The 22928-nt window shown below is 43.2% G+C and overlaps 1 protein-coding gene across 2 annotated transcripts in view; it reads right to left on the reverse strand.

The window, feature by feature from the left end:
- INPP5D (inositol polyphosphate-5-phosphatase D) overlaps window positions 1-21822 on the reverse strand; it is a 63474-nt gene extending 41652 nt beyond the window's left edge. The window contains exons 1-2 of one of the 2 annotated variants that reach the window (XM_033150008.1): window positions 21506-21822; window positions 11803-11866 (exon numbers count right to left, since the gene is read on the reverse strand). In XM_033150008.1, the coding sequence (XP_033005899.1) occupies window positions 11803-11866; window positions 21506-21639 (198 nt within the window). In that variant the 5' untranslated portion in view covers window positions 21640-21822. Of the gene's footprint in view, window positions 1-11802; window positions 11867-19870; window positions 19890-21505 lie in introns of those variants that run through there. The other variant, XM_033150009.1, reaches the window with a different exon arrangement.
- Window positions 21823-22928: the final 1106 nt, after the last annotated feature.

Raw genomic sequence — 22928 nt, forward strand, 5'->3', positions numbered from 1 at the left:
CTGCAGCCCCAAACCCTGCTGAGGAACTAATCTGAGGAAGTCCAGAGAAGAACCTGGCCTGGCAAGGGGAAAAAAGTGACCCTGGCCGAAGTGAAACAGCTCTTTACTGACCCTTACCTCACCCCCAGCTTGTAGCCAGGTAAGCCCACCCACTCTCAGTGCACGTAAGGGAAAAAAAGAAATGTTAATTTTTTTCATCTACAATACTGTCTTAGTTATTTTATAGTACAGTACATTGATTATTGCCTTCATTTTAAGGATCTATGGTCTCTTTAGACAGTAAAATCCATGTTAAATTGCTGTTTTAGGGGGTGTTTTTCATCGTCTAGAATGGATCAATTCACTTTTCCATTACTTTCTATGGAAAAGTGCGCCTCTACTTACGTACGTTTCTAGTTATGACCAGACCTCCGGAATGGATTATGGTTGTAAGTAGAGGTTCCACTGTATAGGCATTTCATTTGAGACAACAATCACAAGAGTTTCAGTTTCTTCAATTCATTGAGAAGGGATTTACTTCCTTGTCCCTTAAATCAGATCATTGTTGTCCTTTCCTGGCTTTCCGCAAACAGAAGTTTATAATCTATGCACTATAATCTTTCTATTCTGGGGGGGAAAGTGCTGTGGCAGCAACCAATCTGGGCTGATTTCCATTTACTGCATGCACAATCATTTACTGGTTCGCCCTATTCTCCCACACACACACACCCTCTGTTTAGCTTCCATTTACTACTACAGTACTAGCATGTTCATTCCCCTTCCTCCATCACTTCTTTTAGACAACCTACTAGAAAAATTACCAGAGCTAAAGCCAGGAAGCAGGTCCAAAAAGAAATCACCTATTTCAGCCACTTCACACCAATATTCTTGGATCCTCTTACATTCCCACAACAAAAGAAAATTGTCAGCATTTGTACTCATGCATCTCCATCAGGTCTTTGCATTCATTCTGCAAAACGTAATTAATTTTGTAGCCAAGAGCTACCATCCATATGAAACCTTAAAAGAATTGTCTCTCAGACTTGTAGAAACTGAGCAGCTGCTTTCAGTGTGTGAAAATAACTTGGCACATTTCTTATGAAATTACTGGTTCACAAATATTAACCCTACTTAACCTTCAGTGTCAATCCCTTTTCCTTGCTTCATCATTACATAACAATAGCTTGTAGACTGTTGGCAAAGGCACTTGGGGGGATTTTAACCTCAACAATATTTTTTTATAGCACACATTTCTGATCTGCTTATGGTGTGTGTCTCCTATATAAATCACTCCAACAGCAACCCATCTATTACGGAAAGTGGGGTACTGCTCTACCAACCTCAACCAGCCCCCATCTATCTTCCTTTCTTCTTACCTTCTTCCTAGTCCCAGTGTTACCCTTGTAGAAGGGAAGAGGATGGGGACAAACTAGGATTAGTTTATTCTCTCTCTCGTTAAGGCCACATTCACACCATAAACTTAAAGCACTGTAATACCACTTTAAACCACCATGGCTTGACCCAAAGAATTATGGGAGCTGTAGTTTGTTAAGGGTTCTAAGAGTTGTTAAAGGTACAGTCATACCCCGGGTTGCGCACGGTCCGTGTTGCATACATTCGGGTTAAGAACGGCCGCAACCTGGAAGTGTTTCTGGAGCGTGCGCAACCTGCGCGCAACCCCCGGATGCGCAGAACGCTTCTGCACACTTCATGCATTTGCAGAAGCACTCAAATCGGGATACGCCCACCCGCGTTACGTATGGCGACCCGGAACGGATCGTGTGCGTAACCCGGGGTTCCACTGTAAAGGTAAAGGGACCCCTGACCGTTAGGTCCAGTCGTAGATGACTCTGGAGTTGCGGCGCTCATCTCACTTTATTGGCCGAGGGAGCCGGCGTACAGCTTCCGGGTCCTGTGGCCAGCATGACTAAGCCACTTCTGGCAAACCAGAGCAGCGCACTGAAACGCCGTTTACCTTCCCACTAGAGTGGTACCTATTTATCTACTTGCACTTTGACGTGCTTTGTTAGGAGACCTCTATTCCCCCTCACAGACCCACAATTTCCAGAGTTCCCTGTAAGCAAGATGGACTTTTAAGAGAATTGTAATTTTGTGACAGGAATAGGCATCTTGTAAGTTAACAACCCTCAGCACCCTTAACAAGCTGTAGTTCCAAAAATTCTTTGGGGGGAAGCCATGACTGTTTAAAGTGGTATCATGGTGCTTTAAAAGTACGGTATGAAAGCGGCCTGAGTCTGGCTCCACCTCCTGTTTGGGCTCCCTGCCTTGTACCCAACCAGTCACAGTGGGCACCAGCCACCCCTGAATTCCCACCCCCACCAGAGAGATTAGTCCTTCCTCAGTATGGCTTGGAGACTGGAGTGCACATAACAGTATTTATCCCATACAGACCCAGTGAAAATACCAAAAAGTGCTATTAGTGTCATCAGGGCTGCAGCAAAATCTTGGGGGAAATATTGATTACATTTAATATAAACCATCTATGTAGGAATGTGGAAAGTTGAGGGGGGAAAGTGAACAACATGGATTCTGGCTCTGGGTGTTTTTGCTTTTTTAAAATTTAACGAGGAACAGAAATGGAAACAAGCAGTGGAAGCAGAAGTGAGAAATGCACTACCGCAGAAAGCAAGCTGGGATGACGGCTGAGGTCCATGAGAGTCACTATCTTTAGCAGTCAAAAATCACAGTTTCAAAAGACAGCCTCTTTTCTCCCCCCTCTGCTCATGTTTGAAATGCAAGCCCAAATACATGGGCACACAGCACACTTGCTCAATGTGTAGAATAAGGCTTAAAGCTAACACAGAGAAGCCGATCAGGTTTTCCACATCATACATTTAAAAAGCTCATGGCTTCCATCAAAGAATCCTAAGAACTGTATTTTACGGAACTGTAATTCCCAGCACCCTTAACAAACTAGAGTTCTCAGGATTCTCTGGGGAAAGCCATGTGCTTTAAATGTATGTTTTGGATGTGATCTGACTTACTTGGGCTAGCCATGCGTGGATCACTATATAACTGTGAAGGTCCATACTCCTTACCTAAGACATGCATAGGAATATAGGCCACATGGAGCTGGGAGAAAGCAGCACCACTGATTGACAACTAAAAAAAAACTTCATCAACTGCCCACTCCCAACTTCATCAACTGCCACTCCCACCACATCTTGCCTACTAAGAGCTCTTCAATAGCAGTCCCAGGTTTCCAGCTACATACTATGTAACACACACCCCTTCTACATGCCACTCCTTGCCCTCCAAATTCCCCAAATGCCAACATTTGATTCACCGGATCCACTATCCATTACCTGGAGACCTTTCAATCTGACTTCAAACCGGGTTTTGGTACAGAAACTACCAATCAGTGCAGATGTAAAATGCATGACTCCACACATTACAGCACATGCCCCCCCCCAACCTCAGAATATTGGAAACTGTAGTTTGTTAAGGGTGTTGGGAACTGTAACTCTGTGAGGGGGAAACTACAGTTTCCAGGACTCTTTGGGAAAGATATGTGCTTTGAATGTGCTTTAAATGCATGGTGTGGTTCTGCCCTTGTGGTCACTGGGTGGATGGCAGGGGGAATTCCACACTCTCTGTATATCATTGAGACCTGCACTGTAAATTTTAATAGAAAGGGGTGGGGAGTTGATGTTGAGGTCCACTAGCAGCCAGTTTTCATGGCCCCAAATATCATCTCTGTGGAGTGTAGCTAAACTGCCACAGACAATGATGCTGTCAGAGCAGGACTTTGGAACAGAGGTCAGGTCCTCCCCTCAGCAGAATAAGCAGGAGGGATCCCAAATGCAGCAGAGCTGTCATACGATGTTCTGAAGTGAAGCAATACACATAAACTTGGGGGGGGGGGGTCCCTTCCCGAGTAAAACCATTGAGTTTAAAATTATCTTACTGCACCACAGGCCAGAGAATGCACTTTAGACCTCAGTAAGCCCCTTGGGCAGAACCCCAAGAGCTGGAGAAGTGAGATCTCACCGAAAATAGCTGTCTTAGCCGCTGCTTCGCAAGCACCACCCGCAACTCATGTCTTCGGTGGTGGCAGGACAGTGGCGGGATGGCAGCTTCCTGATTCACCTCAGGTCGTCTCTAGGTGCAACAAGCTCTGCCCCCTACTGTGGGTGGGAAACACTTGAGATGCCATTTGATTGGAAGTGCTCATGTGTGGGTGAACATGGATGAACATGCACAAAAACACACATGCGCATTAGTAGTCTGGTGTGTGTGCGGCCTCAGTGTGTGTTTGAGTGGGTGAGGGGGAAGGACCTATAGCTGCCTGTTGAAGCAAGGAAGCTTGGGGGTGGGGAGAGAGAAAGCTGTTGGGGAGGGAGAAAAGGTTATGCAGGCCCTGCTCCCCCCCCCCCCGCCAGATCCAGCCCCGCATATGAGTTTGCAGCTCCCCACAACCATATCTGGCAAAAAGCTATCCACTCCCAATCTAATGAACACAGCATGGTATTTTAAAAGTACTTAAGCTTTTGTAAACATCATTTACTAAATCTAAAAGCCCTGAAACCCACTCTGGGCAAAGCAGTTCCAGAAGCCTATCACAGTAATGTGACCTTAAGATGGGACTTACAGCTGGAAGAAAAAGCTGTTTCCCAAAATACAAGCCAGCCGCAAGTTTAGACTATTTTAAATGCAACTTTGCGGGTGAAAAGGAAAGTGGAACTGAGTGAGGATGACAGGGGGAGTGTGAGCTTTGTTAGTGTGGCTGACAGCAAGCTGTGCTCATTACTTGTACCGAGGTTTAGCTGTTCATGAAAGCCTGTGTGTCGAAATCTCATGTTCATCTTCTACAAAAGTTCTCACTAACAGTGGATGAGGTACAGTACCAGTAAACCTGTTTCTGGGCTGTACCACTGTAGACTGGAGGTGCCAGTTCTCATGGCTGAATGCACAAAAATGTCCCTTTAGAGAGAAACCTAGCTTTCTAGAAAGAAGTCTAGGCTAGAAACCTTTCCTTTGACATCTAATTTTTCAATAGGGAGGGGATTTTTGTATGCAGGAAAAGTCTGTCATATGAACTCCCGACCTGCATGTACAACCTGAAGAGGGCACAGATGGGAAGCGTTTTTTACCTCCTCTGCTGTTTATGGTAATTGGGATAAAACTAAACACGATGTTTCCTCACAGTGCAAAAAAAGCACCAGGGGCTGGGGGAATGTGATTTTAACTGGGACCATAACTGGGGTGTGGGTTGGTAAGAGTTAAACTCTTCCTCCCTGTTCGCTGTGGCCCCCAGTGCTCCTAGGATCCAGCTGTGATGACTGCTTGCATTTTTTTTTTTTGTAATGCTCACATTAAAGAAGGATATAGGCAACTGCCTTATACCAGTAAGACCATTGATCCATCTAGCTTAGTACTGTCTACACTGACTGGCAGCAGCTCCCAAGGTTTTCTGATGGGGACCTTCCCAGCCCTAGTTGGAAATGCTGGGGTTGAAGCCTGGACATTCTGTGCATGAAACATATACCAAGCTACAGCCCTTCTCCATTTAAACATCATATATAACCTGGGCCTGGTTTAGCCTCAGAGCTGCATTCCCTCCCTTCCAAAGGGCAGATGCCCGTGGGGCGCAAGGTCAGAGGCAAATGTGGTCTGAGCAACAGATGTGCCTCCCACCTTTGCACATTAGGTACCTTTTAGCCATGCAGAGGTTTCTATCACCCACCCAGGCAAGTAAAATGTATTATCACAGTTCAAATATACATTGTAGCCAGGTGAGATCACAGAGCAGGGATGGTGAATTGCCTGGGGAGATGAGACATGATCAGGGGAGAGTCTTGAGGGCCAGATTGAGAGGCTTGGAGGGCCACATCAGAACCCTGATGTTCCCCTCCACTGCTTCAAGCCTTCATCAATAGCACTGAGTGATATAAAGGTCTATAAATAACATTTTTGTTGGTAATTTTCTTCAGCTCCAGGGTTGTTGTTGTTTTTAAATGCAATATGTGTTTCTTTAAGGCATCAGCTCCTGGGTTTTGGTTTTATTTGGATGCAATGGCAGTGTGGACACTCTTATTCCTAAGTCCTTATAGAACACAATATTGAAGACACAAGCCATTGAGATCTTAGAGAAAGATAGAGAATGCAATAAACTCCCTTTTGATTTTGTTTTGATTTAAAGGCAGTCACATTAATCTATGGATGCTAGTGCTGTTTTATTTCTTCAGGTATTCACAATAATCTTGTTCACAGGATTGTGTACAATGAAGCTACACCATTAGTGCAATGATTTCTACCTGCACAATAGGAGTTCCTCTCCCATTCCTCTTCCCATGCCACCCCCGCCCCAGAAAATTCTATTCTAGTGGTTCCCCCAACCCTCTGGAGCAAATCTGGGGTGTGGGGTGCGTGTATGGAGAATGGAGAGGGAGAAGTCCCATTGCACATGGGGTTTTTTTGCTAGTGGGAGGATTTTGTTGGATACAAACCATTGTTTCCTACTAAAATAAATTGCATGTCATAATCTTTTATCATTTTCAAATTTCCTATAAGAGTTCATCATGTAAAATATATATCTTAGCTAATTTCTCTTTTCACAGTTTCTCTAATATTGACGATTACCATCATTGCCTTTCCTTTTCCTGACGTTAGAGATGCCCAAGGGGTCATCCCCAAGTAGCCACATGCAGCTGTTGTTAGTGGTACACACTGCATTTCCTCCCCATTCATAAATGCCAGAAATTTGCTTTTAAAATAAATGTTTTTCACAGGTTTCCAAATAACATCCCGTTGTTTATTAAAATGTTCTAGTTGCCCTGGGTTACCAGGAAAATGGGTGCTTGCATGCTTCTGATAAGCACCTAAAATTTGAAAATAAGCTATTTAGAACACTCTATTCTGTGTATGCCCTGAAACAGTTATGCATGAGACTATGTGTGTAGTTGAAAAATAATTATCTGCCAACATATGCATTATAGTACAAGCGCACAGCATTTACAGAACATACCATGCCGACATTGTCTAAAATACTGTACTTAGGGAATGGGTAATTAATTTTTAAAAAACATACTGTAATTAAATAACACATGGTACTTCCTCTTTCCAACAAGTGTTGGCATAAAGACAAGTAACACCACTCTTTGCGTTTTCAAGCAGTTCTGTCATTTGAAAAGCTAAAATAGCAGTGGGGTGGGGTTTTTTTTGGCATGCTGTTAATCTGAACTCCTAAATGCAAGGCATGAAAAGATTTATATGTAGTAACAATAGCTGTAATGCACAGTGACATATGTAATCAACTGGATCTCCTAAAAGACAGAAGCATCTTCCAAAAGCACTTTGAGATTATTTACACAGTCAGTATCCAGAGGTCATTATTGCAAGATTGTCATACTGAAACAGCAGCCTAAATCTACATGAACCAGGAATGTTAGCTGTGCAAGGTTTTCTTTTCTTTTCTTTAGTATATCTATACCTAGGCTCCAACTGCACTGTGCATTTAAAGCACTATTCCATGACTTTAAGCAGTCATGGCTTCCCCCAAAGAATTCTGGGAACTGTAGCTTGTTAAGAGTGTGTAGAGTTGTTAGGAGACCCCAGTTCCCCTCACAGAGCTGCAGTTCCCATAATTCTCAGGGATTGATTGTTAAATCACTCTGAGAATTATAGCTGTGGGAAGTGAATAGGGGTATCCTTACAATTCTCAGCAAAAAAAATCCCATCAAACCCAGGTTGGAACAGACCTATGATTGAGTGTATGCAGAAGTAACACAGAATGCAAACAATTTGATCCATCTATCCCCAACTGACAGACAGGCTCATGGGGAGAAAGGCAATCCTCTTTGTATTCCTGCCTTGGGTCATGCAAATCTTTAAAAGACAAAATCAACCATGCATTCTCTTTGGCCATTAGCAGGTCACTATGTTCTTCTATGCCTTCTATGTCTTCTGGGACACGGGTGGCGCTGGGCTTGCCGATCAGAAGGTCGGCGGTGAGCTCCCGTTGCTTGGTCCCTGCTCCTGCCCACCTAGCAGTTCGAAAGAATGCAGTGCAAGTAGATAAATAGGTACCGCCCCTGCGGGAAGGTAAACGGCAGTTATGTGCGCTGCTCTGGTTTGCCAGAAGTGGCTTAGTCATGCTGGCCACATGACCCAGAAGCTGTACGCTGGCTCCCTCGGCCAGTAAAGCGAGATGAGCGCCGCAACCCCAGAGTCGACCACGACTGGACCCATTGGTCAGGGGTCCCTTTACCTTTACCTTTATGTTCTTCTATGGAACTGTGCATCACCCACCAGAGGGATGGATCCTACTCATCTTTTGCATGGCTATTTCCCCCAGGACACCAGAGAGATAAGCCAGGGGTTCTTGGTCTTGCTAAGAGTAGCTGACTTTCTCCACTTAGTTCAGTTCTCCTTTGCTCCTTCAGCATGTAAGCAAATGGGCATAACTGGTAGCTGTGTAAAAAGGCTTTCAAATGTGACATTTCCAAAAATGATGGAACAGAATGCCAATACACACAAGCTGAAAACTGAATGAACTCTTGGTTTTCAATACTGAAAATATGAAACTGGTTAACACAGTGCTTCGGCTCCCCATGGGAGCATACCAGAGTTGTCTCCAGGTGTTTGTGCTCATATGGGTAAATATTGTGAAATGGAATTGGTACAGACAGCATTCTTGCTTGCCTGGGTGCCTTATTACATATGTCACCATGAAGGTGTGGCAGGAGAGAATCAAAACTACTTGCATTAACTCAGTTACTGCTCCTACATGCTGTAAGGTTACATAGTGTTGCCATATTTCAAAAAGTCTTTGAGCTACCTCGGTTTACGAACTTACCAGTAATCCATTCTGGAAGTCCGTTCTTAAACCAAAACTGTTCTTAAACCGAGGCACGCTTTCCCTAATGAAGCCTCCCACCGCTGGTGCCCTTCCACCATTCAGATTCCGTTCTTAGACCGAGGTAAAGTTCTCAAACTGAGACACTATTTCCTGTTTTGCAGAGTTTGTAAACCAAATTGTTCTTAAACTGGACTGTTCTTAAACCAAGGTATTTTGAACAATTATTTACAAGAATCGGCAAAAGTGGCACTGCCAACATGGTTTGCCATATGTCTGGAATTTCGTGGACATATAGCCCTGACACTGCTTTTGACCACAGTATTCTGTGTATGTCTGGGAAATTCTGGACGTATGGCAGCCCTACAGTTTCTCATGTCAAACAGCCATCAGCTGTGTTCAGGATAAGTCACATAATTTTTAAGCAATGGAAGGATAGCTTCCTAAGGTCATTACCAGATTGTTAGAACAGCAAGCTAAGGAGGGTGGACTGGCAAAAATTCCAGTTCAGGAACTGGCATATTTCCCAGTACAGCCCTTATTCCCATTTCCACATAGAACTGACACTGGGAACCTGACACTGTGTCTCATTTGCACAGGAAAATAAAATAAAATTCTGTCTATGACGTCAGTGACAAGGCCAGTTGCAGGAAATACAGGATCAATTCCAAGCTGCCATACTAATCATACTAGGGGAATATACTGTACTACATATATCTGCACAGAGCAGGAGGGGAGAAAACTGGTGTGATTGTTGACTGAATCTTTTTACTTAGGCAGGAGCAAAATTTTATATCTGTTTTGTAAGTTATGTTCTGTATGTTTTATATTTATAATAAATTGGAAGGGCCATAGCTCAGTGGTAGAAGGTCCCAGGTTCAATCTCTGACATCCTACCTAGTGGATGCTAATATGCGACTTGCAGCCTGGCCCTGTTAGCATGTAGCACAGTTCTTATGTTTTCAGTGGGGACACCAACAGGAAAAGCACCTTCATGTTTATCAGGCCCCATCAACTCTCCAGCAAGCTGATAGCTTCTAGTGTGATAAGAATGCATAAGCATCCTACAGTTTCAGCTTCATCTGGTGAGCAATGAGTCACAGTTGCTGGGCTGCTTTCGAACTACGCACTGTGTGTCATCGATTTCCTGTTACACAGAGTCCCGACCTCAGAGGCGGAGCAGGAAAAAAAGTGACCAGATGCGCAAAGCTTTCATCAGTCTGGGCAAGGCCATAAACTACCGTGGAATCTTGAGGTCAGGAAGTGCTGAAGGAGAGCAAAACCAGAGCCCCTTTATGCCAGGAATGGGAAGGATATCCTTAGACGACATTGGATAAATGAAGTGCTTGTGAATAATGCTGGGCATAAAAGGCAACTATTCAAGGGTATGAGCAGCCCAGTCAAATCCCTGCTTTAGGTCAAATGATGCAAGAAGAACGATGCATGGCAACAGGTAAAGTAGTTTCCCCATCTCATATAAATGGACCACACGTCTGCAATTTTGTCATGCTTGCAATTAAAAAAGCACACATATAATTTCCCCCTGTACTCAATCACAGTATAGCACAGTATGGGAATGCCCTTAGGATGTGCCTAAGGCATTCTCCTTCCCCCAGAAGACTCACTGAGCAGAAAAGCTGGATTATATAAAGGCCTTCCCCAAAGGGAAGAAAATACTGCATCTGGAAATCAGAGGCCAAGTGTAGTCAGTGGTTTCTGATGTCCCATGGTGGGGAAAAGGTAGGATTGTGGGTGGTTCTACAAGGAATGGTTGAAAGGACTGTGTGTGTTTAGCCCGAAGAAGAGAAGTTTCTAGGCTGACACTTATTTATTTTAGACATTTATATACTGTTTAATTATTTGAATTTCTAAGTGGCATGCATAAAAAATAATCCACAGAAAATGAGAGAATAAAGCAATACAGAGTTATCACAAGACCAAACACTACTTTAAAATGCCAGCTGGAACAAGAAAGGTTTAGTCATTCACCTGAAGGTCAGCAAGGAGGGTCCCTGCTGTCAAATCTCAGTTGGGAGTTTGGGCCCAATTCACTGAATGCATGGCTTCTGGTAGTTATGAGCTGCGTACCTGAGCCATGAGGGACCACCATCAGAGACTCCCCTAAAGGTCTCAGTGGAACAGGAACAGGTGTCCCTTAAGATAACCTGGATCCATACAATTAAGGGTCTTGTTAATCTATACAAGAATGTTGAACCTGGCCTGGTAACATCTGGGCAGCCAGTGCAAGGTTTTAAGCGCCAGACTTATGTGCTGGTGATTGTCTCTGCCCATCAACAGTCCAGCTGCAGCATTTTGTCCAGTCCTAAAGTCTTGAGGTTACCAATGCATGAATCACCACAGCTGGGCTATTCCATGATAGCAGTCTTTCTACAATCATAAAATTATAGAAATGTACAGCTGGAAGGGACCCCAAGGGTCATTTAGTACAACTCCCTGCAATGCAAGAATGACATGTGAAAGACTGTCCTGCAGAAGACAGAGCTGTTTCACAGGGGAACATACTGCCTCAGAAGGTGGTGGGCTCTCCATTGCATTCTGCACTGAGCAGAGAGTTAGACTTGGTGACCTCAAAGGTACCTTCCAATTCCACGCTGTGCAGTAGAGTGTAAAATGAGACTGCATATGGCTTTCCTGAGTAATCAGCAGCATTTATTGCATAGCCTAGGAAACATCTCCATGGTAATCGGCCGCCCGCAGTTAGGGAATCCACTGTGAATAAATTAAAAATACCTGGAGCTACTGACACTAGGGCAACAGTGCACTTCCACTGCACTCCTCAACATTTTGTTTACCAACACAGCACTCACTATTGTCACTGGTTAGTATCATATTTGAGATCTCTCTGCAACAAGAATGGTAAATCTGTGGCCCTCCAGATGTTCTTGGACAAAATCTCCCATCATCCTTGTCCTCCTTCTTATGATATATTTCTCATATAGAATGTGAAACTAAAGTGCCATATTTAGCATTAAACAGGGGCTTACCTGGATAACTAGCTTATGTTCTTTATTTGGTAGAATCCTGTAGGTATACACACAGTTCCGATACCTGGGACACATAAGAGGAGAAGATGTTAGAAGAAGAAAAGGTAAGTCTGGCAAGATACATTGACCACAGTGTTTATTGTTGTGTTGATAGTCTGTAGGGGTAGACAACCTGTGCCTCTCCCGATGTTGTTGAGCTCTCATCAGCCACAGCCAGCATGACAAATGATCATGGCTGATGGGAGTTATAATTCAGCAATGTCTAGAGAAACAAAGGTTCCCCGCTTCTGGTCTGAAGCATACAAAGCCAACTTGATCAGTCTGAAAACTTAATTTTTATTTCCCCCTTGATATCTAACTGCCTCGCCCCATTCCTGACTCTTGAGGTTGCAAAAATAAGCTTGAAAATGTCATGTCGATACGTAATCATCAGGAAGGTTGTACAGTGACCCCACATTTATTGTGTTTTCAAATGTCACTATTATTCAAGTCCATCTTGTAATTTCAAAGGCTGTTTCTGGAATTCCAACATTCTTAGTATACCTGGAATATTGAGTCTGAGGGCCTAATAAGACTCTACAAGCAACACATAGCTGTTCAGTGTTTCTCTTTCTCGTTTCCACTGATAATGCCTAGCGTTACATCAAGTAAGAGTGGATGTCATTCATCAGGTTTCTCCTATGCCACAGATGACAGCTAATGAACTGAGCTGGGGGCAAGGAAATGTTCAGCAAGCTGTTAACAGTAAGAGAGGAAAAGAAATATGGTGTTGGAATGGCTCCATATGTATTAGTTTTAACATATTTGAGTTTTAACATCTAGTTGGCCTGGAATTCTATGAATTGGGGCTTCCAGGACTGATGGAATGGTTTCCGCTTTTTGGCTTGGACTTGACATTTATCTCTCTCCATCCATTTCCTTCTCTTTTAAATTTTCCATTTTAAAAAAAGAACCCCTGAGGGCTTGTGCCTTTGATTGCAAAGCTATGATGCCCACAGACATGGGAGGGGGCAGGTTTCCATCTTATCAAAAAGTAGAATTAGCAGAAAGACAGATTAATTTACAAAAATCCAGCAAAGAACCTAAGATCATTTTTGCATCTGCCACTTTTTTGGCCATGGTCATGCTGAAGGATAGAAGTATCAAATCACAATGTCACTTAGGACAGAAACTGCTGTTTAGCAAGGAGAGAGGAGGTTATTCGTTTCAAAATGGGAAACTAATCACTTATGCAGCAGAGACTTGGCATAAAGTACATCATCTGTCTCCAGCCATAATCACATATTTTGAAAGGCACTGTCTTCTGCAAAATTTTCAGAGGCAAAGCAGAATTTCTGCTGAGAATGACTAGCTGTTCCGTAAGAGACCATTCTATTTGCTTCTTCATCACTTCCAGAAAATAAGAGCAAGCAGATCATCTCAGGATTTGTCAAGACGGTTTTCAGAAATGTCAAGGGAAAACATTCTACACAAATATTTCTCCAACATTGCTGCTCTCCCAGTGTGATCGAAAACAGAAGCAAATCCACCAGGCTGAACACCTCAAAGCAAGGAACCCCTAAAAATGAACTACTGTAGTGGGTTTCACTTTCTGAGACACAGGTAAAGAAAGGGCTTCTCACACAGAAAGCATACCCACGCCATACATTTAATGCACATTTAAGCACATGGCTGCCCCCAAATAATCTTAGGAACTGTAGTTTACCCTTCACAAAGCTACAATGATCAGCACTTTTAACAGACTACAGTTCCCATAATTCTTTTGGGGGAAGCTATGTGTTTTAAACATATGGTGTGGATGTGGCCTTAATCCCCACATGAACAACCGCAGGCTCTAAGCTTCTCCCTTTGCTCACTACTAGATCAGTCCCATCTGTCTGTGAGCAGCTGAGGTAAATGAGGGGAGAAGTATGAAATGGTCTGTTGCTGTATACACTGGGAGGAACTAGAATGGCATTAAAGACTTTTGTCTCTCTGAGGTGCCTAAAATATGAGAGCTTAATTAAAATCTCTGGTTGTTGAAAATGAAAGGGCCAGAAGTCCTTTGAATAAGGAGCTACGCAGGGGCCAGAGGAAAGCCCTGTGTATTTGTGCTGGTGCTTATTTTCTTTGACAAAGCCATTTTGCTTCTTGTTCTTTTTAAAAACCTCTCTAAATTCTCTAAATTCAAGCATTCTTTTCCTTGGGATTCACTGTACATCTCTGTTTGTGATTGCCTACAATTATTTTCCTTGCTTAAATGTGCTTTAAAGTAATGTTTTGCTCCACTCAGGAGTCTATGTCATTCAATGCAGCAGGGCTTATTTCCAGGTTTACAACCTTAGGCTGAGAATTAGAAGTAATTCATTTCATTTAAATTATTTATCTCATACTTTTATGCCAAAGAACATACATACAAAGTGGCATACATAGTTCTCCCTGCGCCCCCCTCCCCCGCATTATTCCCACAAAAGCCCTGTGAGGTAAATTATGTTGTGAAACAGTTACTGTCTCAAGATCAAAACAAAATAAAAAATTCTTTCTCACTGGACACTTATCTGAAGAAGTGTGCATGCACACGAAAGCTCATACCAGGAACAAACTCAGTTGGTCTCTAAGGTGCTACTGGAAAGAATTTTTGATTTTGTTTTGACTATGGCAGACCAACACGGCTACCCACCTGTAACTGTCTCAAGATCACTCAGTGATGGATCTCTAGCCTCCATGATGCTAGTCTGACACAGTAACCCATCCTTGAGTCCCCAAATGTTGTTGGACTACAACTCCCACCATCCCTAGCTAGCAGGACCAGTGGTCAGGGATGATAGGAGTTGTAGTCCAGCAATAATTAGGGACCCAAGGTTGGGAAAGTTTGCTCTAACCACTACACCACACTAGAAGTGGATGAATCTGTCGATCTCATATTCTCTATTTCTCTCTTTTTCTCAATCTTAAATTCAGTTCTCCATATTTCTGCATCATTCTGTGAATTTATTTTTAAAGTCCAAATGTGCCAGCATTTTAGTGCAAATTTCTCCCAATGGGCACATTTTTGCAAGCAATTTCCCCTAATAAAATGCATTTTATATGCTATTTTCACTTTTATACACATTATTTGGGTGGAGAATTGCATCATAAAATTTGAAGAAGTGTGGGTTTCAAAAGGTAGCTGTGTTTCGGTTTGCATATTGTTTCAGAAACTGCAAATTAGGCAGGTTCTTCTTATTGAAGTTCAAACCAAACCCAGTTTCTTCCCCATCCCTACTCCCCACCAGCTCATCAGTTATATGACTGAAGAGTTGAGGACTAGGGAGGGAATTGGTTTGCCCACAGGCCAAGATTACTGGTAATTCTACCCACTGCTCTTTACCGAGAAGCATCCAAGTGTAAAGAACAACATGGGTGTGAAACAGCATTACCTCATCCAGATCCAAAGAGTTTGGGCTGTTTCTGCAACTTCAAGAATAATAAAATGTGGATTGTGAGATTTTATGGATGCAACTATAGTATAGCCATTGGAAACTTTGTAAATGTCTACAGAATTTCATATAAATATTTTGGAAAGACCTTTACTTGAGTCATTTGGGAGTAGAAGTTTCATTTTTCACAAACTTATTTCAACCCTAATGAGAAAATTCAATTGGGTTTATTTTTGTGGTTTTTAACATCCCTTTTTTAAACAAAACATTCCATATTTTTAAAACACACCATATGTTTTGCATCCCATATTCAGGTGCGAATTTATCACATCAGCTAGTGAGCTTCTTGGTTGGTCTTGAACCACTCTCCCCAAATATGCTGCTTGATTCTATGCATGTCTACTTAGGAGTATGCCCCGTTGACTTCTTCTAAGTAATTAGGTATAGGATTGTAGCTATTTTATTTATTTTAGGCTTTGCCTTTCCTCTTGCGATAAATTCAGGTCTCATTAGGTAAGTACACTGAAGATGTAGAAAATCTTTCATGAGTCAGTTTCCAGAGTTTTTAAAAAGAGGATGTTGACTTATATTGGCCCATAACCCTAAGCACTTTTATCCCTGTGCAGTATACTTCCCAGTATCAGCACCAGACTGGGGGAGAAAAGGATTCAGAGAAATGGATTTCAGGGATATAATGGGGGCAGGGGATCATCTCCTTTCAACCACAGGACACTTTTAATGTAAAAATCAGACCTATTACCACCCTCCCTATATATGCAATCCTGGCAGATAAGTGATTCAACAAATGCAACATTTCACATCTATTTAGGCTCTGAATGTGTGAGACTTAAACTGAATGTGTGTGGCTGCACTCTGTCAATTCAGATGCATTCATGCTTTTGAAAAACTGATATACCGGTAGTGCCTCTGGTCTGCATTGTTATAATGGTTATTTTCCTCGATGGATAGCCAAGTAATTAAATGATCCTTAACTGAACACAGAATCAAAACACTACCCAAGAGTATTCCCCTTCTGTTCTCTTTCTGTTTATTATTTCTTTAACTCAGGGAAGAAAGAGCAGAAGATAGAGTTTTATCTGAAGTGCAGAAATAATCAGAAAGAGCCATTAAAAAAAAAAAACCTCAACAGCTTTTCCGCTTAATATGCAGGCTTCTATAGTAATGGGAGTGTTGGGAGTTCCAAGGACATCTCACCTCCAAAAATGACAATTAACTGGATGCTTTCTTTGGGGCTGGAACTATTGAACCAGCATGATTAGAATATCTGAGGGATTCTCACTTCTGACTGTGGGCTTTGATGCAGACAGTTTTCTGAAGGTATTTTCACACATGACAATTACCAGTAAATATCTTTGCAGTTACTGTAGTTCTGTTTTAAATGTAAACCCTCCATATGCCCTAGAATGTCTGTTCACTTTCAGATGTGGCCCTCTTCCATGCTCTGTTCTTTCCTGACAGCAGTGTAGTGAAAGTGCTAATGAATCTTAAGGGCACTTATAAATACATTAAAAAAAAACTAACAACCTTATTTTATTTAGCTACAGGCAGTTCTGTTAAAGACAGGAAGAGGTCAGAGAACATACTAGTGCAGCTATCTGTCTCATCTGTCTTTATTCAAATTTTTATTTCCATCTCAGATCATGCTAGGAAAATTACTACTTCTTCCTTCACGGTAAGCACTATAGGACCTTTATTCTCTCTTATAATTTAGTTTGTTGTAAAGCTTTGAACACTTTAGCTAGACAAACTAGTCCATTGAAAGGGTTTAGTTAGCAGGCTGCCTCATCCCCCCCCTGAATTCTTATCAATAAGCTATTTCGACGTATGTTACAAAACCACATTTTTAGCTTACGCTTTGCTTGTGAACTTTTAGAAGAACTGCTGCATTCAAGCATGATTTACGTCACAAACTGTTAAACACTGAATGTCCAGACAGTCTGTTCAGTTCCAAATATATTTGTGTCACTCATTTGCTATAATGATAGAAGTTGCCTACCTAATTCGCAGTTTCTGTAACAATACGCAAAGTGAAACACAGCTACCTTTGAAACTTCCACTTCTCCAAATTTAAGGATGCACTTGTTTAACCAAATAATGCATATAAAAATGTGTGTATTGAGGCAAGATGTGAATAAAATACATATGTTAATGAAAATAACATATAAAATAACATAATAAAAAAATCAAGCCTTGCATTCAACTAAGTCCTGCACAAAGTAGACCCATTTAAATTCATGAACCTGATTTAGACATGTCTGCTCTGAGTAGAGCTATTGGCCACAATCATAGATGTAACCTAAAAGATCATATATATCAAGTTCCACATGGGTCACCACATGATCACCCAGAAATTGCTGTTATGGTTGCACAGCAGCCAAGGCAAACATAGACACATTTCTGTGACTTCTTTGTTGTCATTCCAACTAAAATGCTAATTCCTCTGATTTTGATCAGTTGATGTGCTCCTTCAACAGCAGGCAGAAGAAGCTTTTCTCCTGCTTCCTCACCACAAACACAGCATGTTAAATTACATGGGATATTGTGATGTCCCATATCAAAAAGTAGAGGGCATAATACTGAAACATAGCAATGCATACACTTTCCTTAGTGCTAATCTAGACAGATCAATGAAATAATTTTGCAGTTCATGGTGAAGCTATCAGGAAGCACTCTTAACATTTGCCGTTAAATAAAGATCACCAAAGAAAGATATCTCCCACCCACATCTTCAATTCCAGTTTAGCAACTGACACATCAGAATTTAGAAATCTAGATATCTAGATAAAAGTAATATAACCTGACCACCTGACTAACACTTAAGCAGTATTGGTTGCACAATACAATTGAAACTGTTTGTTAAAATGATTCCTTGAAAGCTCACCCCGGCCTTCCTCAATCTGGTGCCCTCCAGATGGCTAGAGTCCTGGACTAGGCTGGAGGAGATCCAGGTTCAAATCATCACTCAGCCATGATACTCACTGGATATCATTTGGGCAGTTACTATTTCTCCATCTAATCTATCTCACATATGAAATATGAAATATTTTAAATCTATAATATTAAAAGTGACATAATCATATTCTTATATTTACTGGAAGTACTCGCTGCATAATATAGCTAATGGGGGTACCCCTTGAGTGCCAAAAATTGCGTTTAGAACCTTGTTTTGATTGAAATTATTGAAATGGTTTCAAGTCAGGAAGCCCATCAAAAGCCTCAGACAGCCTTATAGATTCTGTGGGTTTAGTTTAAGCTGCAGTTCTTAACACATATATTAGGAAGTAAGCCCCATTGAACTTGGTGGGACTTGCTTCTGAAGAAACATGCATAGGATAGGTCTTTTAGTTTACAGGATCTTTTTAAAGAATGAATTACTTACAACCCCCCATATGCCCTCTAATATTTCAGGACCCCACTAATATACTGCTCATTGGATCAAGTTTTTTAAACATAGATACCTAAAGCTGGGTCTCTATATCCACATTTAAATGTTAGTATGCCAATAAGTGTTGATGCGTCAAGCAATTTGTAGATCATATGCTTATATTCTGGAGTCTATAAATGGATTTTGGCTGCTAATTTAGACCTTTTTCATATTTTGCCTGGAAATTTTTGTTTCAATGCATGGCTATAGCTGTACTGCAAACAGGGCTGTCTTAGGGAGATCGGCCGCCGTGGCGCAGCAATCCCTCTGGCGGCCCCGGCGTGCCGCCTCTCTGCCGCCTCCCACACTTGCCGCCCCTCAGGAGGGGGGGTGGGCGAGTGGGGGATGAGGGGCGGGGCGCTGGAGCAGCGTGGGTTTCTGCGCGCCCTTCCAGTGCTCCCGGGATGGGAGGCGAGGGCGGCCAACTGGCAGCCCACCCGGGAGCGGCATGGGCGGCAGTGGCCACCAGGCCGCCCATGGGGGCGGGGGCGGGTTGGGGAGGGGGGCGCCCGGTATGCCGGCGGGCTCGCGGGGGTGCCCCTGGGGGCCGGCGCCCTGGTGCGGTGCGCCACTAGCCCCTATGAATGAGACGGCCCTGACTGCAAAACACAAGCATGGTTCCCGAGAAGCCCAGTTTTCCTTTTTTAGGCTTCTACATTTTTGCAGGTAGGTTTTAGAAGGCATCTGGGGAGGGCCCACTTTGCAGACGACATTCCACTCCTTGAAAGAGTGCCCAGTCCAAGTGCAGTTTAAAGTTAAATAGCCATAAGGAAGGAGAGCAGGGACCTTGAAGTTCCTCGCTTGGACAGTAGACTGGACAACTCATCACCATTTCCCCCCACTGTGGTAAGATATATTTGTAGTTTTATCATAACAATCCTTTCTAAATTTGCACATATGCACACAAATTAGCATGTGCACATTTTATGCAAATCTGTGTCCTCATTCATCCTTCTTCTTTTTCTTGTAATGCATTTCCTCTTCTTTGGCAATCTGTAAGTGGCAGCTCTAAGGAGATGTGGTTATGCTGACATTTAAGATAGTGTTTTCTCCACTTCCCCAATGCTACAGTGTTGTGTTTCATACGGATGAAAGAAAGCTTGTGGTATTTTCTAATATTTGTTTTACGTAGCAGAGCATAGTGGAAGCCAATAGGCATCTGCAGCAGGGAACAAATCTACTGACTGATCTCAAGATCCCCAAAGCAACAGTGTAGACTCCTCACTTCTAAACTGCTTCCAGTCCAGCTAAATTCCAGCTCAGAAACTGACCAAGAGAAATTGATGCATGTTCTTTGTTGTGAGTAGCTGCTGAATTAGGGATATGAAAAGAATAGGAGAGATCAAAGGTGGGTCATCTAGGTGACTGCAAACAGGCCCTTCACGGAGCAGCTGATGATCTGTCAGTGTATGCCATCAAAGAATATTCATATTTCTTTATGATTGTCGATTTCTCTCCTAACTTCTGAGGCGCTACCTTCCAGTTTCCAAGGTCCAAGAAATTCTTAATTCAAATGTCAAATGCCAAATGTCCCATTCATGTTAAGCCTTGGGAAGTATCTGTCTCTGCAACTCTAATTTGAAGTGCCTGTGATTCATCTCCATGCTTCAGCCTTTGCTGGTCTCAACTACTTTGTATCCCTGACAGCGACAGTCAGTTGCACAGCCCATATACCCAATTTCCCAGTCACACAGTAGGGTCATATCCAAAACATTCATTTAATGCATTCTCATGCCTCTTTAATAGACTTGCCCCCCCCCAAAGAATCCAGGGAACTGTAGTTTGTTAAGGGTGGTGAGAATTGTAGCACTGCGAGGAGTCTCCTAACAACTCTCAGCACCCTTAACAAACTATAGTTTCCAGTCTTCTTTGGGGGAAGTGCTTTAAATGCATGGTTTTGATGTGACAAATAAATGGATTGCACTCAGGTCCTGCTTGCAGGCTTCTTGCAGGCATCTGGCTGGTCACTGTAAGAACAGGCCTAGATGGGTCATTGGCCTGAGCCAGCAGGCTCTTCCTATGTTTTTATGGATGATCATGAGGTAAACAGATTTTCCCTTCACATCTTCCCAGTTGTGCACTGCAGCAGTGGTGGAGCGTATACCCGCACCACAGTTCAGGGTAGGAGACGGGTGAGGAAGCTGCTGCCCAATCTCCTCCTCCTGTCCGCTATCTGGTCAGGCCTGACTTGGGGGCAGAGCTGCGCCAGGCACAACTGCCGTAGCCAAGGCACCCCCTCTCAAAATTATGCCCGGGGCTGCAGCAACCACAGCACCCCTCACCCTATGTCTCTGCACTGCAGTAGCCTCCAAGACTACATACATCCTCTAAATATGTCTGAGGAGTTATTCAGAAAACCAGCATGTTTGTAGTACCCCTTATGCAGAAAACAAAAACAAAAACCTGTTATGGTTATATTAACTAGAGAGACAGAGAGGGAGAGAATGAACTGGTTCCAAATTATCAGTCAGTCCTGTACATGCCTACTCAGAAGTAAATTTCATTAAGTTCAATGACACTTACTGTAAAGGACTGCAGCCTCAGTGACATAATGGAAACCTTTAAAAAAAAAAACCATAGGTGCAACAAAATGAAACCTTACTGCTACCTACATAATTGTTTAAAAAATTGTACTTTTGCTACTGTCTCTCTTTAAATCTGATCATGTGTAGCAACTATTCTCATGTAGCTTATTCTGTCATGCCAGCCACACACCCAAGTTCTTTTGCTGCTTCCAGTTGAGCACAGGCTTCACCTGTCACATACAGAGAGATCAGATCATACTTTAGCTCCATGCACGGCTTGCTGCAGAAGGAGGAGAGGAGCCGCTGAGTACAGTGGAGGCACAAGCCATACTTACAGCAAGCACAGGGCGTATGCTGAGGGGATGGACTCACTGGCCCGCACAAGGAAGCTTCCATCCTTGCCTACTTTAGAGAGCAGGTCCTCAGCTCTTGAGCGGGTGATGGTTCCATGGTACCAGCACTGATCCATGCCTTGACTCACGGGGGAAGGCGTCCGCCCCGAAACGAAATGAAAACAAATGTCAATTTAAAAATAACGATAACCACCCAACTGGCAACTTGTGTGGAGATCCCAGAGCTGTCTGTGTGTAGTGCTCAGAAGCAGAAGCAGCTGCTCACTCAGCTTCCTGTTTCAAATTGTGCAGAGAGAGGGAAAGGAAACAGAGCTGAACTTCCTCATAGAAATCGAGAGAGAGAGAGAGAGAGAGAGAGAGAGAGAGAGAGAGATGCCACGCACACTTCCCTGGCCCCTCCCTCTGTGCCATGGCACAGCCCACATCAGACGGAAGCCCATTCTAGCCACCAGCTTTGCACAAGTTTGATGGGTACAGTTTGGATTGCAGCCTCATTTGTCCAAAAATGAATCCAACCCCAGTCAACATAGCATTCTTCCTCCTTTCCCTCCAGTCCACCCCCCACCGCCCCCACCCCATTTGCATGTCTCCCTGTCCTCTGACACCTCTGACATAAAATACAATTGTCTTTTATCTGCTTTGCATGAAGAAAGGCCCAGTTTCAGTTCCTAGAATTTCCAGGTAGGCCTGAAGGAAACTTCTGCCTGGAACTCTGGAGAGCCATGGCCAGGTCAGTATAAAGCAGGGGTGCCAGCTCCAGGGGGCCAAACCGTATTGCCTCCCCCCACCTTCGCATGGAGGCAAAGTGTGGAGCTGACCATGGTGTGGCTCCAGTGGCCGGCTCCTTCTCCTTCTTCTCCTGCCACGGGAGGGAAGGTTTGAAGCAGCCTCCTGCTGCTGGCAGCGCTAGAGGAGGAGGAGCCACCATCTCCTCCTGACATCCTGATGCATGCGTGTGACATTGGGACGTCACAACATCACACATGTGATGTTGCCCCCTCCCCCCAAATTGCCCGAGTACGTTTGTGACTCTTGGTATAGACAATACTGACTAGATGGACCTATGGCCTGACGGTATAAGGCAGCTTTCTATGTTCCCTCAGTGCACCACTGTACTGAATATCAGGGAGGTCTCAGACTTTGCCGCAGCTAATTGTTGAGAGGGGAGAAATAGTTTAATCCTCCACAAATACAAGCTGTTGCTCGTAGTGGGGAAATTGTGCAAATGATTCTTGCCTTTGTCCCGAATATGTTGGAGGATTTCAGCATGTTGGTCAAGGCTGATATTAGAGGGCAATCTCAGGACCTTCTGGCTTTTGTGAGAATTGTGAATTATTCCATATAATAAATGGAGTGACATATGTGACAGAACATTCATTAAGTTGTGAACGTGTGCTCCAATGAT

This window comes from Lacerta agilis, chromosome 5 (assembly GCF_009819535.1).
Source record: "Lacerta agilis isolate rLacAgi1 chromosome 5, rLacAgi1.pri, whole genome shotgun sequence".
Classification (NCBI taxonomy): domain Eukaryota; kingdom Metazoa; phylum Chordata; class Lepidosauria; order Squamata; family Lacertidae; genus Lacerta; species Lacerta agilis.